This window comes from Empidonax traillii, unplaced genomic scaffold, assembly GCF_003031625.1.
Source record: "Empidonax traillii isolate 1590-97213 ecotype Southwest subspecies unplaced genomic scaffold, ASM303162v1 scaffold188:size807701, whole genome shotgun sequence".
In the NCBI taxonomy this organism is placed as follows: Eukaryota; Metazoa; Chordata; class Aves; order Passeriformes; family Tyrannidae; genus Empidonax; species Empidonax traillii.
In genome coordinates, this window is record NW_020955381.1 from 215785 (window position 1) to 231372 (window position 15588).

General features: G+C 41.3%; 1 protein-coding gene across 1 annotated transcript in view; it reads left to right on the plus strand.

Annotated features, from left to right (window-relative positions):
• Positions 1–15588, plus strand: part of LOC114058799 (ADP-ribose glycohydrolase MACROD2-like) — a 152332-nt gene that overhangs the window by 60224 nt on the left and 76520 nt on the right. The window contains exons 2-3 of the mRNA XM_027886506.1: positions 2070–2151; positions 15376–15417. Of these exons, the coding sequence (XP_027742307.1) occupies positions 2070–2151; positions 15376–15417 (124 nt within the window). The remainder of the gene's footprint in view (positions 1–2069; positions 2152–15375; positions 15418–15588) is intronic.

Consider the following 15588-nt stretch of genomic DNA (forward strand, 5'->3'; position numbering starts at 1 on the left):
ACACTCCCATAGTTAAAATGTAGCACCTCTGGCCAGTGATGATTTTCATTATGAATTCCTGAGTACAAAGGATGAGTGTGGCTTTCAGGCTTGAGCACATCACTAGTCAAGTTCTTTGTTACACCCTTTGTGAGGAGTAGCTGATTCCACAGTCCAGCATGTTTTTAAGGTCTAGCCTGGTTTGTTTACGAGGGATGCACAGAACAGCTTGGTTCTGTGAGCATCATATAAGCAGACAGCAACAGGCAGTTTTCGTGCTGACAAATCTGCCAACATGCTTCCCTACTCTGCCCTGCTGCTTTCTCTCCTGCTCACAAACCTCCTTCTTCCTTAAAACTAGCATAGCCTGTACCTTCAGTCTCATATAGTATCCCAGAATAAGGTTGGAAAAGAGCTCTAAGACCATGCTTTGAGTGAAAGTCCCACCTTTGAGGGAATGCCACCATGCCCGCTAAAACCATATCACAAAGTGCCACATCCACTCATTTTTTAATCAGTTCCAGGTATGGTGACTCCATCAGACCGCTGAGGATGCTTAACCACTCCTTCAGTGAAGAAATTTTTCTTCATATCCAACCTAAACTTCCCCTGGTACAAATTGAGGCCATTTCTCCTTGTCCTATCGCTAGCCGTGAAATTTTCTGCCTAGTTTGGTCATTTAGGTTTTGTAGTCACCTTTGGTTCAGAGTTGTCCATGTTAGTAGTTACTGGCATTTTCCAGCTTCACTGGTGTTTGCCTGCTCTCATCCCCTTCTGTATTCTACTGGGATGCTCCAAAATGGGCTCTGAAATGATGTCCAGAGCTGTTCAGCATAACGGCATCTTTGAAGCCAAGGCTTAGACTTGGCTTGTGAGAGCAGCTCCACCAAAAAAACCCCAGCATTTTCTACTGAAGATGAGGGAAAGAAGGCATTTTTGAGAGTGTTCCTCCCACTGTTTCCCTGCGGGGGGGGGGGGGGGGGGGGGGGGGGGGGAGGCTGTTGCTTTTTCTAGCAAGTGCAAAGGCGCTCTTGAATAGTCCTGCTCTGACAGTCGTCTTATTACCCATGGAGACACCAGGACAAGATGCTGAATTTCCTGTTGCTTGGGCTTCATCCCTTTCTGGGTAAGCTCTTATGCACTTCAGAGAAAAAGATGATTACTGGATTGCAGGTCCCTCAGCTCAGCCATAGGAGGGGCTTTTTGCCTTCCTCAGCCCCCCCTCCAAGCTGGGTTTTGGCTGCAGTGGCAGTTTGTGCTGGGCAGTGCAAACAGATAACACAAAGAAATCTCAAGGCTGAGGTCCGGTGTGGGTGTTTTTCAGCCTAAAAGGCTTTAGAATTCTGTTGTTTTGTTTAGCTTTGTGTGTGTGTGTGTGTGTGTGTGTGTGTGTGTGTGTGTGTGTGTCTTTTAGAAAAGCTTTTCACATACAGTGATCTCCCAAAGAATTTATTTGAACTCATTGGTGGGTGGTGCATACATTATGGGCTGTGGTTTCATTGATATGCTCAGCCATGCTAAAGTAGATGGCATATTAAATGTTTTATTTACCCCGTGTGCTACCTGTCATCTAATCAGCTTTTGTTTTTTGCTGCATTCTGCTTGTATTATAGCGAGAGTAAGTGTTTTCATGTAAATTAAAACCACATGAAACCTTTTAGAGCCATTTTAAAATACTAAATGGGTTTGCAAATAGGTTTGTCGGACAAGGATTGGAAAAAGAGCTCTTTGCTTACCCATTTACTCTTTTGTATGCTTATTAGAAGCCCCCCATGTGACTCTTTCATCAAACATTGCATCCCAGCCCTCATCTGGAATGCCAAAAGTCATTTATACTGTGCTCAAGAGCAGTTTGCATAAACAGGAGGCAGTTTACAAAGAATACAGTTGTGAGCTGCAATTGCAAAGGTTATTTTATAAATTACAACACAGATGCACAATAAAGTCAAAACATGCAGCCCTGTGATGTTTTCTTGTTTGCCTGGAGCATAAGAGTGTGTTGGCTTAAAAATTTCTTTGCCTTTATTGGCAATTATTACCAATATGGATGATTGCAATTGTTTCACTGTGAATCATTTTGTTTCTTACAGGTGGATCGTATCATCTTCTGTGTCTTTTTGGAGATTGACTACAAAATTTTCAAGAAGAAAATGGGCGAGTTTTTCCCTCTGGGTAGGTATAGTAATCGAATACCATCTGACTTCCAAAAAAGGGTGCTGCAAAAAGACAACAGTTGGCATCCGTTCTTCTTTCCAAAGCCAAATATTATAATGAGAACTTTTCTTTAAAGATCAGCTGCACATAGAGGCTCTGATCCTGGACAAATGCAGACATTTAAAATGTGTGAACCATCAAAACTGCTTGTGATACTGCTTTTGTGTGCTCTGTACAGCTAGTTCCTTCATTCCCTGCTGTATCTGTATTTCCTCCCGAAACCTGGTGCGTGGCACTGGCTCTCTTGACTCTTGAGAAGAAAATGATTTGCACTAATGTATGTAGCTCCTGGTGTGTATTTCTTTTCCATACACTTAGTACACACTTTGCTCTTTCATTAAAGATGCTGGTAGGGTTTCTCTGGGTCTGAAAAGATACCACAGGGGTTAGAGCCCAACTGTGTCTGAATGAGGACTTTAAACTTGAGCTGTCCCTGTGCAAGAATGAATGGGAGAAAGATGGCTCTCGCTGGAGCACTTCAGAAATGTTAGCCATTCGTCTTAGATTTCACACAGGAGGTTGCTTTCTAGAATTTAAGGAAACCTGGTGGATAGTAAATTTGTTAGTCCATCCTCCTTCCTCCCCCTCCCTGTAAGCCTGTGATTTATTTTTATCATACATCATTAGAAATCTGTGTTCCGCAATTTTATCAACCCTAAACCTTCTCCCATTTTATTTTGCTTTGCTCTGACATCAGTCCAACTTTGTGTGACAGGATCCAGATTTTAGTATTTTGTTTTATCACCCACTTCAGAAGTGGCAGTTGCTTAAATACTCCTCGTGCTGTCTGTCTGTCTAGTGGTTAGGGCCTTGGAGTAATTAGAAGCAGAGCTTTGGTGTATTCTGAGTCTCTATTAATTCTACAGGAACGTGTTGTCACAGTAGCCACAGCGGTAGTTTTTTTTTTCCTTTTGCTTCAGCTGGTAGCATGGAAATTGTGATATTTCTGTCTCATCTCGCAAGAACAAAGCTTTTTGTAGATGACTTTGTAATCTCCAGTTTGCAGTGATTGACAGCTGAAACTTAAAGACCTATTGAATTATTCAGGTAGCATCGAGTGGTGTCTAACTGCTTAATAATATTTTTGTCTGGAGCTCACTGAACATGCATTTCAAAGGCTGCATTCATGTCTAATCCATTCATTGTGTGATTTTATTTTTTGGCAGTGTACCCCAACCCATAGGATAAAGTGGCAGTGCCCTGCCTACTGTTGCTGGCTCTGTCCCTTCCCTTCAGATTAAGCCAGAGTAGAATACAATGTCAGTTTGTCAACAAATAAGAGTCTTAATGCTCACCTTCATCATTAAGGCCTTTGAAAACATGCTTTAAAGCCTTGTATTGTTGTTACAAATGTAAAACCCACTTGGACTGCAAAGTCTGAGAGGCAAGAAGATTCTTCAGAGCTGAAGCATGACAAGCCCGAAGGCAAAAAGAGACAAAGGTGGAAGATTTATTTCTTTTTTAGGTTTTTTTAAAACCTGACATTGTTGAAACTCCTGTCTACAGAGAACCTGCGTGGTTGGGTCTCATGTTATAGAAAACCATAATTGCATTCCACCACATTATGTAGATAATCATAGTTTTAAAGGTATTTTCATTCTCATGATTGGAAAGGTTTTACAATTTTTTTTGCTTGAACTAAAACTGGGATTTTGATGTGTGACTACAGAGAGGTGGTTGTGGTGGAGACCATCTAAATCCAGTGTTTTGCAGGTATGTGACTATGCAAAAGGTTGATCTGAAGATTACAGCTGTCCAGAGAAAGATGGTTTAGTTCTCAGCATCTATAATTTGGTATAGAATGTTAAAAGACCTTACCACCCATTTTCATAGACTCCTCGTTGCAATTTTCTCATCACTAATGGTTCTGATTTTGGTATGCCTTGATGTTACTGGTTTCCCAAAGGACCTGAGCACCTACTGTCTGATGATCCATAGCCTTAAAATGAACCAATTTAGCATCTAAAACTTTATTCCTTACTCAATGAAGGCTTTGCTGTGGGTAGGTCAGTAGTCAGGGATTTACGAGGTCTTATTTTAGTGTCTTGTATCACCAAGATACAAGTTTGGTACGCTCTTATAGGAGTCACTTAGGTCTTCAACTTGTGAGGAGACAGGGAGAGGCAGGACAGATACAAGCTTCCCAAATGACTCTCCTGAAGTGCCCCTGGAGAAATAATTTTTATCTGGGTCCCTCTCCTGGAGGAGTGCCCAAACAATTAATATACAGTTTCAGACTTTCTTTGCAGTCTTGAATTGGCACTTTTCCTCAGGGTACCACCACTTCAACAGATGTCAGCTGAAGTCAGCCCCATCCTAAATGCCACCTAGTGAGAACATCAGCTGAAGGTTTGGATGAAGATCACCAGATGACCATTGTATCTGCTGTTTGCTCCCTTTTTTGGGGTCTCTTGTGAATTGCCATCTGCATTTAACAAAGCAGACTTGGGCAAGATATCAACAGACTCTCCCACTGTAGGGCTATCCCATCTCTTTGCAGGACTGGTTTCTTGCATAGAGGACTTAGTCAAGGAGTTAGCAACTGCCTCTACCTTTGCCAGTGAGTTCCTGATTTTTAGACTGTGGAAGAAATTGATGGAACTGGTGGTTTTGTTTTGTTTTTAAGTGAAACTATTAATATAATGAAATGAAAGTCTTTAAGGATAGACTTGCCCTAAATTTAAATTGATAAGACACTATCTGAACGCTCCCAGGAGAGAATAACACTGAGGTATTACTTTAAGCTTAGAGAAAAAACATCAAGGCATTTTTAAAGTGCGTCTCGCATTCAGAAACATAATGAAATATATCTACTTAAATAGATGTGGACGAAAATGCTTAGAAAGAAGAATATATTCCTGGAGTTATATACATAAATAGTTATTACTTTAAACCCAGTGCATTAATAAATCCAAAAAGACATGCAAGTGCTTGAGCTAGTCAAGTGATAATGAAATGAAGCCGGAGTTACACCTCAGTGCATTAGAGTAAGTGGAATATAGATATAGGGAAATTGTTCCATTAGCTGAACATATCATTAGGCCTATTTTGCAAGTGGAATGCCAAAGAAATTATTCAAGTAATAATATTGATATTAAGACAACTGCCAAGAGCCTTGCCATTTGCAAACTTTAAATATATAGGGGGAAGAGACAGACTTCGAAGTAATGTCATGTCATGGGAGTGCAGCAAAACTGTGCAGTAACAGAGCAACTGTCACTGTCTCAGCATTTCTGATCTCAGTAATCAGTAGCCTGTACAGAACCCAAGCCAGAGCCAGCTTGCTCCAAAGGGAAGCAGAGCACCACTTTTCTTTAACTCAGACAGCCGATCTTATCGCAGTGGTTGCCCAGAAAAGTCCTGGTTTGGCAAGTTAAGGGTCCTGGTCCAGACAGAATTTTCTGTTGAACGTCTGGGGTTTTGCTGAGAAGTTTTTGTAACTTCTAGTAGGAAAAGAGCAAGGCTGAAAGGCTGTTGCAGTAGAAAAACCAATCCTCTTTCCTTAAGATGGATCACTGTTTTACCATACTAGATGCAACAAAACAGTTTGGGGTTTTTTTTCTTTTTACAAACTTGAGCCCTATCTCTTTGTGAAATGAGATAGCCCAGCCATTCTCCCTTCAGCTGTGTTGGAACATTCTCTCTGCTTAATCTGAGAGAATGTCTTGCTACATATCTTTCAGGGATATAAAATATCCTTGCCTGCAGTTCTGGCTCAGATGTGTAGTTCTTACATCGCTGGATTCATTGCTACTCCTAGTATGAGTGAGCTTTCCGGGAAAGGAGCTGATACTCAGGCCATTTTTTCTCTTGGAATGCATTGTTTCTTCTAATAGAATTCTACATAGAGCCCAGACACTGGGCATTACTTTTATTGCTAAATATACATATATATATATATTTATAAGACTGACCAGGAAACTGTATGACACTAATCCCCCTTGAAAAGCTAGATTTTCCAACATTTACATTACAGTGATAGGTACTTCTAGGATTCTATTTGTAGGAGGAAAATTAGGAGTATTTGTAAACAGTTGCCAGCTGCAGGCAAAGATACCTTTTTTCTTTTTTTTCCCCTTCTGTATACTGTGTACACCAAACTACTTAATATGTCAGACAGATAATCTTGTAAGGACCTTTGACAAATGCTTTTTTTTTCATGGTGGCTGTTGTATATTATGAAAGGTTTATCTTCAATTGTAATGCTTAAAGTATTTCTAAATCTACCACCTGTTATCAGTGGATTGGAGAGGAGAACCATTTTTTCTGAAAATGTTCTTTAGACAAAAATAATGCTATAAGGGGGACCATCCTGTGAAGCTGCAGCACTCAAGGTTATATTACTTCTTGCTACTTTAAACAGGGTAACAAAATTACTTCACTAAAGCATCGCTAAAATTGTTAGAGAGAGGACAGGTTTGCACTTTTATTAGACCAGTTGATAGATGGAAGATACAGACTTTTAGACTCATGTCCTTTCAGAGCTAATGAAAGGATGCTGAGTCCAAGAGGCTGTTCTTTTTTGGTTTTTTTTCCTTTTTTTTTCCTTTTTTTTCTTTTTTGAGCCATATCAGTTGGTGTTAGGAAAAAGAGAGAGAAATTGCTTCATCTTGAGAAAACTTCCTCCCCCCTCTATTTCAGGTTATGACATTTAATGCGTTTTCTGCTTTCATCCTGCTTGATGAAAACACTGTCCCCCCTACCCAAACCATATGGATAAGAGCTACTGCCTCATATTAATTCTTCTGTTACTTCAGGAGGATGCACAGCATCCTGCTTGTGCATAAATGTGCAAATATATTACAATTGCAGAGGAAATTCATTGTTAAGAGATCTCCCAGGCTTGGAATCAAATTGGAAACTGTCTAAATGGCTGAATGAAGGGCTTTGTATTAAAAAGGCAGATCCCTGCACTAATACGTGAGCGAACTCCTAAGCAGGGATTGTAATTTCTGTGCTGGTATTGAGAAGCATCTCCCTCTCCACTTACCATGGCAGACTGCACTGGGGCTGGGGCAGTCCTCCCTGTGAGCAAAGGAGTCGTAAGTTAGCTCTTAGTAAGTAATCCTGTATCAAATGGGTAATTCGTTTGATAAATTTGGCCTCTCTATTTGCATTTGCAGCGTTCATGAGCCGATTCGTTTCCTTAATTCATCACCTGAATGTATTCCACAAAATATTTTTCATGGGCTTTATTTTATTCTGTGGATAGGTGCCAAGCAGTTTACTGGAAGTGCCCACTATCCTTTATGGGAGGTTTCACCTGGGCAGTGATTTGCCTTGTAAGTCTCAAGGCTCTGGTTTTTCTGACTGGTTCAGGCTGGCGTAACAAGACCACCAGGGCTCAAAGCCCCCTGGAAATGGACCTTAGGGAGTTATATCTGGGGGGAATTTGGTATCACTTCAACCCCCTCCTCCTGATCAGTGAGGACCATCCTGAAGGTTTTGGTTGCAGCTGCTGTTCCCATTTCCGTAGAGGTTTTCCAGCTCGTCATATTCAGAGCTGATAATCATCTGTGCTTTCTCAGGTTGAAACTACAAGCAGTCAGACCATCATCTTCCTCTCTTCCCTGCTTTCCCTCACAAAGCTTGCAAGGTGCTGTTTGCTGGAAGGAGCCGAATGGGTCTCACTTCTCTGACCCTGCAGTTCTGATGGAGCTGCAGTCCCTATGCTGTTGTGCTGGGATGCCCAAGAGACTCTGATTTCTCTCCTGTGCAAAACTTTTGTTTTACCTCTTGTAGATCCTTCTTGGCTTTTCAGGTGGTGAATATGCAATGAGATGGTGTACGACCATTGTAGGTATGAAGCCATTGAGAGCATGCCAGGGTACCTGTCAGTATTTATGCATTCACAGCAATCTAGCCTGCTCTGGATTCCATGCCAGCATTTAATGATTGGAAATCTGGGGAGGAAATCCTGTGTTAAAGGCAGAGACGAGTGAAAATGTCTCAGTGGGTGTCAGGCAGCAGTGGCTTGGGAGGAGCTGTGGCAGCAGTGTTGCAGCTTGGAGCAGGGTATGGATGGGCAGTGGGTCCATAACCTATAAAAGTGCTGTTATAAGGAGCTTTTGCTTTGCTAAATGGGGCCTCCTCTTCTTTGCTCCAGTATCATTTTGTAGACATTTTCCTTGTCTCCTTTTGTGAGGCTGACAACAGAGCCTGCAGTAAATCCAGAAGCCTGGGGAAATGGCTGTTTCTATGTATTTGCCCACTCACTCCAAATCCCTGCTTTCCATTTCCTGGGAGGCACCTGGGTAGGGGCTACACTGAAACAGCGAAGTGGCAGGTGGATGAGGATGTCCTTGAAGGCTCAGGGGTCATGCAGATGCAAGTACCAGGCTGCTGTGTGTGATAACAGTGTGGGAGAGCACAGGGAAGATGATGAGCATGGTAATTAGAAAGGTGCAGTTATTTACCGTCTCTTGATAACACAAGAAGTTCAAGGTGTCCCAGGAAATGATGAATCAGGATGGAAACGAGCAAAAGGAAGTAGTTTTTCACCCGACACACAGTTAGGATCTAAGAATGTTTGCTATGAGGTGCTATGGAGCCTCTAGGTCTTAAATATAGGTAAAAAGAGGATTAGCTCCACCAACAAAGGACTGTCCAATGACAGATATTAATCATCATGGCCTATGTGTAACCTTAGGCTGAGGGAGGGACTGGTGTAAGGGGAAGGGAGTGTATTGCTGTTGCCTTCTGTACTCAGCCCTTCAAACATGGGTGCCTGGCAGCAGAAATTGAACAAGCAAAAGCCTTTTCTGGTTAATACCTTCTGTGAATACATCTTTGGTCAGGGATCTTTTCTTCCTGCTCTGCTGCATATTGTAGCATCTCATGTAAGGCACTCCAAATGCATTTTATGTCATCATCCAAAATATCCCGTCCTCTCTGGCCACGGACACCGAGTGACTCCATGTGCTCAAGTGCTTCTGTTTTCAAAGGATGCAGTTAAATTTGGGGTTGTTCCATTTGATTGCCTCTGCCTTAGGTTGCTGATGAGATTTTGTTAGAAGCTTGTATTTGGAAATGTATCACCACATGCAAAATATACCGCTTTTTGTGTGACTACTACATAAGCATCCAATTTAACACTTGTGTAAACAAAACCTGGTTATTTTCAGTATTGTAGGGCCAAGAGGAAATAAGGAAGTTTTGCAGTAGGTTCTTTTTTAAAATCTGATACCTGTTTTCCCAAGGAGTGCCTCATTCCTTTTGTGCAAAGTAGAAGCATCTGGGAAATAGAAATCCAAATCTGATCCTGGCTGTGAGCACCGTTTCCTGCACTGGAACAATGTTGTCCAGTTCCCTCACAGTGGGATCAGCAGCTACTGCGTAGGCCTTATGTGCAGCTGAGGCTCATGTGGGTATATGTATTTTACAGCAGATCAAGTGATATGGTACATAAAAGAGGCCATCTATGTGGTGACAAAAAAAAAAAAAAAAAAAAAAAAAAAAAAAAAACAACACAAAAACACCAGTGCCTAACTTCTTAGGAGACTGGTACTAAGGGTTTCTATTTGATATGGCTTCAAAAGCTACAAACACATTTTACATTCTGTGACGCTCCGGTGTTGTGGGACTGGTGTAACTAAGCAACACGGAAAGGAAAACACCACTAGTGGTACAATATGTCCAGGATACACAGAGTGTATCAGTGGAAGTTTCTTTATAATTAGACTAAAAAATTTGATTAAACTCACTCGGTGTCAGGTGGAGGCTCATATAGTGCCTGGATTTCATGATTAAAGGATACAAGTGTTCAGAACCAAAAGAAGTCCTATTTTTTTCTTCTGAAGCAGAAGAATCACTTTTTTCTTAAGGGCCTTTTTGTTTTGCCTTTTTGTTTTTTTCTTCTTCATCTTACGAGCACTGAGGATGAGGGAAAGCTTTACAGAAAATAGAACTTTTGACTAGTAAAGGAGAAAAGAGTCAGAGCTGGGTTTAGTTGATCTCATCTGACAGACATTTCCAAATCTGCTTTTACTCAAAGAAAACAATGTGTTTTTCTGGGCTGTTGGCTGTTACATTCTCCCAGTGGAGAATTGAATTGGAGGAGTCAAAACAACCAAAAGAGCTGATGAGCTCCTAGGTTGTTGCAAGCCTCATATAGGTATATTTGGGCTTCATGAAACCTTCTTGTGTTCTTGTGGGGTTTACTGGGCTACATCAACATTGACTTTTAGGTTGAGGTGGACACAGAGCCTGTACGCTGTCGTGAAACTCCTTTTAGCTATCAGAAATGGTTGTCAGCAACCAAAAAAAAATGATTTTCAACTAATAGGGATTGTAAACAGTCATAAGACACATGACAGTAAAGCTCGCTAAGGCCATGAAGATGATCATGTAGTCAGGTAGGTGAAGCTTTGGGATAAAGTTTGGGAAAGGCGTGAGAGAGAAATGTGGAGACTGAGAACCTGCTTGGTCTTTTCAGCGTCTGGAAACCTGATGTTATCAGGGTTTAAATGGTTTGCATCAGGCAAGTACCCTGGCCCACACCACTGCCCTCTCTGAGGCTGAACGCAAGAAGCTCTTCAAGACTGACCCAAAATGGGATCCATTTTCCTCAGAAATTTAAGACTCTTGCAGCACTCGTCCTCTGTTATTCCAGTGGAAACTGTACAGGTGGATCATGGAATACCCACCAGGGAAATGCTTGACAGCAGGAACTTTTCCAGCCAGACCAATTATTTGCATAGCAAATAAGCTTAGGAGGATGGCTGTAGCTCTCAGTACTGAAAGGGGTTTGTGGGTTTGTTTGTTTGTTTGTTTGTTTGGGGTATTTTAAGGCATCAGCAGCATGATCGACAGCTTGTCACTTCAGCCTCCTGTACAGCTCTGCCCACCTCGTTGCTCTGTTTGCCAGAGCGTGTTCATACAAGGCTGCAGAGGGGATTTTGGTCCAGTCCCACAGTGCCCTTCCAGCTCTCCCCTGGTTACGGTCAGTACATGGAACTACACTTGCAAGGAGGAGCAGACTGAGACACGTGGGCTGGCTGGGAACAGGGAAATACCTGGAAGTGAGGAAACAGCAGAAAACGCTGAGAAAAGGAACAAATCCTGAAGGATGCGACTGGGCTGCCGAGGAAAGGTTGGAGGAAGGCAGGGAAGAGCCAGCAACATGCAGCCCAGGATGCAGGACCTGAATGCAGATGAAGCAGCAGCCTCCTACAGCGTAGAGCTGGCTCTGGTGTAAGAGCTTCTCAATGCGTGCACAGTTAAAAATAAAAGGTGTTTGTGCAGCGCTGGCTCTCCGCGTGCTGACATGAAGGAGAATGCAAATGGAAGCGTGAGCAACAAGGAGGAGGCGGTTTAATGGCTTTGGGGATTAGCAGCGGTATTTAGAGCCTTTCACCTCTCTGTTCCTAACATAAATCTTAACACAGATTGATGGTTTTAGCCATCTGGCTTGCATTTGCTTGTATGCCACGACTAGGGAGACAGAGAAAGAACCTGACCAGCAAGGCAAAAGGAAAAAGAAAGGATCTGACAGAAGAAGGCATCCTCTTCTCTAGTGTCAGTAAGAGCAGATATGGTGCAATTATTCTGTTTCCCAGAGCTCAGCATGAAACAAGGGAGAGGGCAATGGAAGAGTCACAGGCATCGCTTTGGTACATGACCCCACCAGGGAGCCTGTGACTTACACAAATGTGTATGCTTTGAGTAACTTGCTCCCAAATGTGAAGCTCTTTGATGTTTGGACTTACAGTTACCCCAGGTAACTACCCTGGGACCTAGAGGACGAGTTTCAATCATAGGTTGGCTTTCAACTGTAAATTATTTTGTACTTGAACAGTGGAAACTACTCTCCCATACATCACCCATCTAATACCTTAAATTTATGTACTGTAGCCCAACTTAGAAGCTGGAAAATTTTGTGCCATGTGACACATTTTGGATTAGAAGGTCTCCCTGTGTCCCAAGCCTTCTAAATACTGATGTGACTTTTCTTGGGGATGGGGTGACCTTGCTGTCAGTTGAGTCACTGTCAGTTTTCCTCTCGCTGCAGGTTGCAAGGTCTGTCATTCCTTTTCCAGCAAGGTCATCTTGGTAGAGCTTCCCAAAATCCAGGGCTTTAATGGGGAAGCCATGTGGAAAGTCAGTGTTCTGCTTCTCCAGCCAGAAGAGTAACCAAGAGTGGGTAGATGTGTGCACAGCCTAGAGCCTGTTTTCCTAGTCACCTGTTTTTCAAGGGTGAGAGGTACAGAGAATCTCAACTCTGGTCTTTCCAGTGGGGGATTTTGGATAAGAAATACTGACAATATGTCTTTAGGAAAGTGTTTGCTGCTGTCAAAGATTTACTCTTGGGTTCTTCTGTGGTTTTACTCAATTTTGCTTTGGGATTGACTGTCTGGTGCATATTCCAAACCAAAGAAAACCCCTAGAAGGTTTCCTCTCAGTGGGGTAAGAAAATGTATAGGGAACAACAACAACAACAAAAACAAAATAAAACAAAAACAAACAAACAAACAAAAATAGGTGTAACAAATCTCGTTTATCATAATCTTGGTACTGATTTTGCTTTCTATTAGGCATGTAGAGTTTCAATAAAAAATATTTTTACTTTCTTTTACTTCTCCAGAACCAGTAACCAAGAAACTACTGTAATATCCCTTTTTTTTTTTTTTTTTGAGAGGGAAGGTGAATGAATTTTGGATATAGACTTCTAAAACACTGGTTTTTGTCTCAAATAATTGGTTTTGGCATAGAGCTCTGTCAGCTAAACATGGTGTTTATCACTTCAGTCAGCCACACCAAGGTCAGTGAAAGAGACTGCTTTATATTTAACAGGGAAACGCTTCCACCAGATGCATTAATAGTGAGAGAGTAAGAATTATAGACACATGAAATGGCTGGGGACTGCTGTGTGCCAAAGTGAAACTCAGATTCAGATCTAGATTGGGGTAAATTTTTCAAAGGCATCACAATGACCCAGAAATCACGTCACCAAGCGACTGGGAGCCCAACTTCCACTCTGAGAAATGATGTAGTGACTTCCCTGCCTTTCAATGAGCCTTAGGTTCCTTTCCCCAGAAAAAAAAAAAAATCAGCCTTTAATTCACAATTAGTTCACAAAAACAGTCTTTGCCTCTTCGTAATTATATTGCATAATGACTTCCCTACTTTTTAATAACATCAGATTTCTTGTCTGTGTCCATTATCACCAGCTTAGAAGCTATACTGTTGCTTAGGGAATTTCGTATTCCAAGTCACTTACAGAACTATAATTAAGAACTTCCACAGAAGACCAGGTGATATATGTATGTTAAGATATTATATTCTGCTGATTTAATGTCAAGTGTTAGATTAATTTGAAATTTTATCATGCTGGTTTCATTATAAACGCTTCCATGGAAAGAACATGTTATTGGAAACTGAATAATTAATAATCTCTACGTTAAGCAAATGTTTTCTGAGTGGTTTGTTGAAGAATGTCAGGACTCCAGTTGAAAATCCTGGCTCTGTTGAAGTCAGTGGCAGAATTCACTTGGGCTTTAACAAGAGTTTTCATTTTCTTATCTTAAAAATTAGTCGTCAAAGTTCCTTAAGGTTTCTGTGTACAAATTCACATTTGTACAGTAGAGGCCTATGTGCCTTTTTCACCTCCAAAACAGTTTGCAGAATAAGGAAAAAGGAAGTAAGGTGTGCAGGTGACTTTCGTCAGTCCTGATCCTTTGGGCCAGACTAAAATCTGTTCAAGAGAAATACAATTTATGTCATTTAGTGGCATCTGGAAGCTCTGCCCTCCAGATCATGAGTTGGAATGAGACAGAAGGGGGGGAAGGATGGATGCAGATCCTACTGTGGATTCAAAAGCATCCATGAAAGTTCTCAAGCTCGTGATTTTAATGCTTATAGAGAACGTAATTCCCAGAGGACGTCTCTGTTATTAACCAGTTGTTCTGTTCTCATGCTACTTGAAGTTTCAGGCTCCAAATCCTGATGAAAGCAAGGTTTAATCCTCCTAGCCTGTGTCACAGCATTTGGATCTCAGCAGAGTTTATGGTGTAAATCAGGACCTAAATACTGCTGTGAGTTTCCATTACCATCACTCACAATATTGCAAAGCTCCCTTTGGTTAAAATGGTGGTTGGTCATAAAATGCACATGTCCAAGTTTGAAAGATGTTAAGATTTAGACAAATATTGTAGGCTTGCTACAGAATTTGCACATGTCCAAAGCACAGAATCAGAATGGTTTGGGTTGAAAGGGACATTAAAGACCATCTCCTTCCAACCCCCTGCCATGGGCAGGGATACCTTCCACTAGACCAGGTTGCTCAGAGCTCCAACCAACCTGGCCTTGAACACTTCCAGGGATGGGGCAGCCACAGCTTCTCTGGGCAACCTGTGCTGGGGCCTCACCACCCTCACAGTGAAGAACTTCCTAATATCTGATTTAAACCTGCCCTCTGTCAGTTTAAAGCATTCCTTCAGTAAAAAAGTCCCCACCAGCTCTATTTAAAATAATATAAATGGAGTCTATATGAATCAGGAGCATAGTTGACATAAACTTCTTTGATCAGTGAGCTCTCCATTAGATGATTAAGGCTCTGTAACATTGAATTAGCAAAATGTTAACTAAGGGTAATAATTTTTTTTCCCCTCATCAAAACAACTTGTGGTAAGACGTTATTTTGTTACCAGTATGCAACTTTTTTGCGAAATGAATCTACCTTCTTTATCTGTCAGCTTAATGATTACAAGTGCTCTCTTCCTGGCTAGCCCAAGTTTGGTCTTCACAGAATCATTTTGGTCTTAAACCAAAGTCCTATCTGGCAAATTTATAGTAATTCGTGATATGATATGACTTCTGGGAAGTTGGTTCTTTTCTTAGCATAGCCAGTTGTTCTAGGGAAACAAAACAAACTGAAACTTCTCAAGTAAACCAAGAACTCTGCTAGGAAAGGGAATGCAGTTTCATTTTGTACGTGTCTTATTTTTTAGAATTCTGTAAATTATGCAGAATTTTATTACCTATCTTTATTCCCTGCATCTCCTGTATCTGGTAGTAACCGGTTTAGTATATAAACCTCCTTTTCTCATCCACCTCCAGATTTCACTGCAAAATGTTAAATGAGAGCAGGCAAACTAAGATATGGGCAATTTGAAAAATGGAATATTTCATTCTAGATGTTTGCTGGTATTTTTAGTGACCATTTTCTTTCAATTTTTTTGACAGATGATGCTAATGAAGAAGGGACTGAGCTGAGTGAAGAGACAGGTCAGTAAAGAATATTTTCTGCTAAAATATATCCCTTCTCCAAAGCGTAAACCAAACTGGAAAATATCTAGAGGCTAATTGCCTTGGTTGAGATAAGCAGTGCTGATCATTTATTGCCGATGTTACAAACGTCATCTCTAATTTTTAACACAAAATTAGAGTAAACCATCC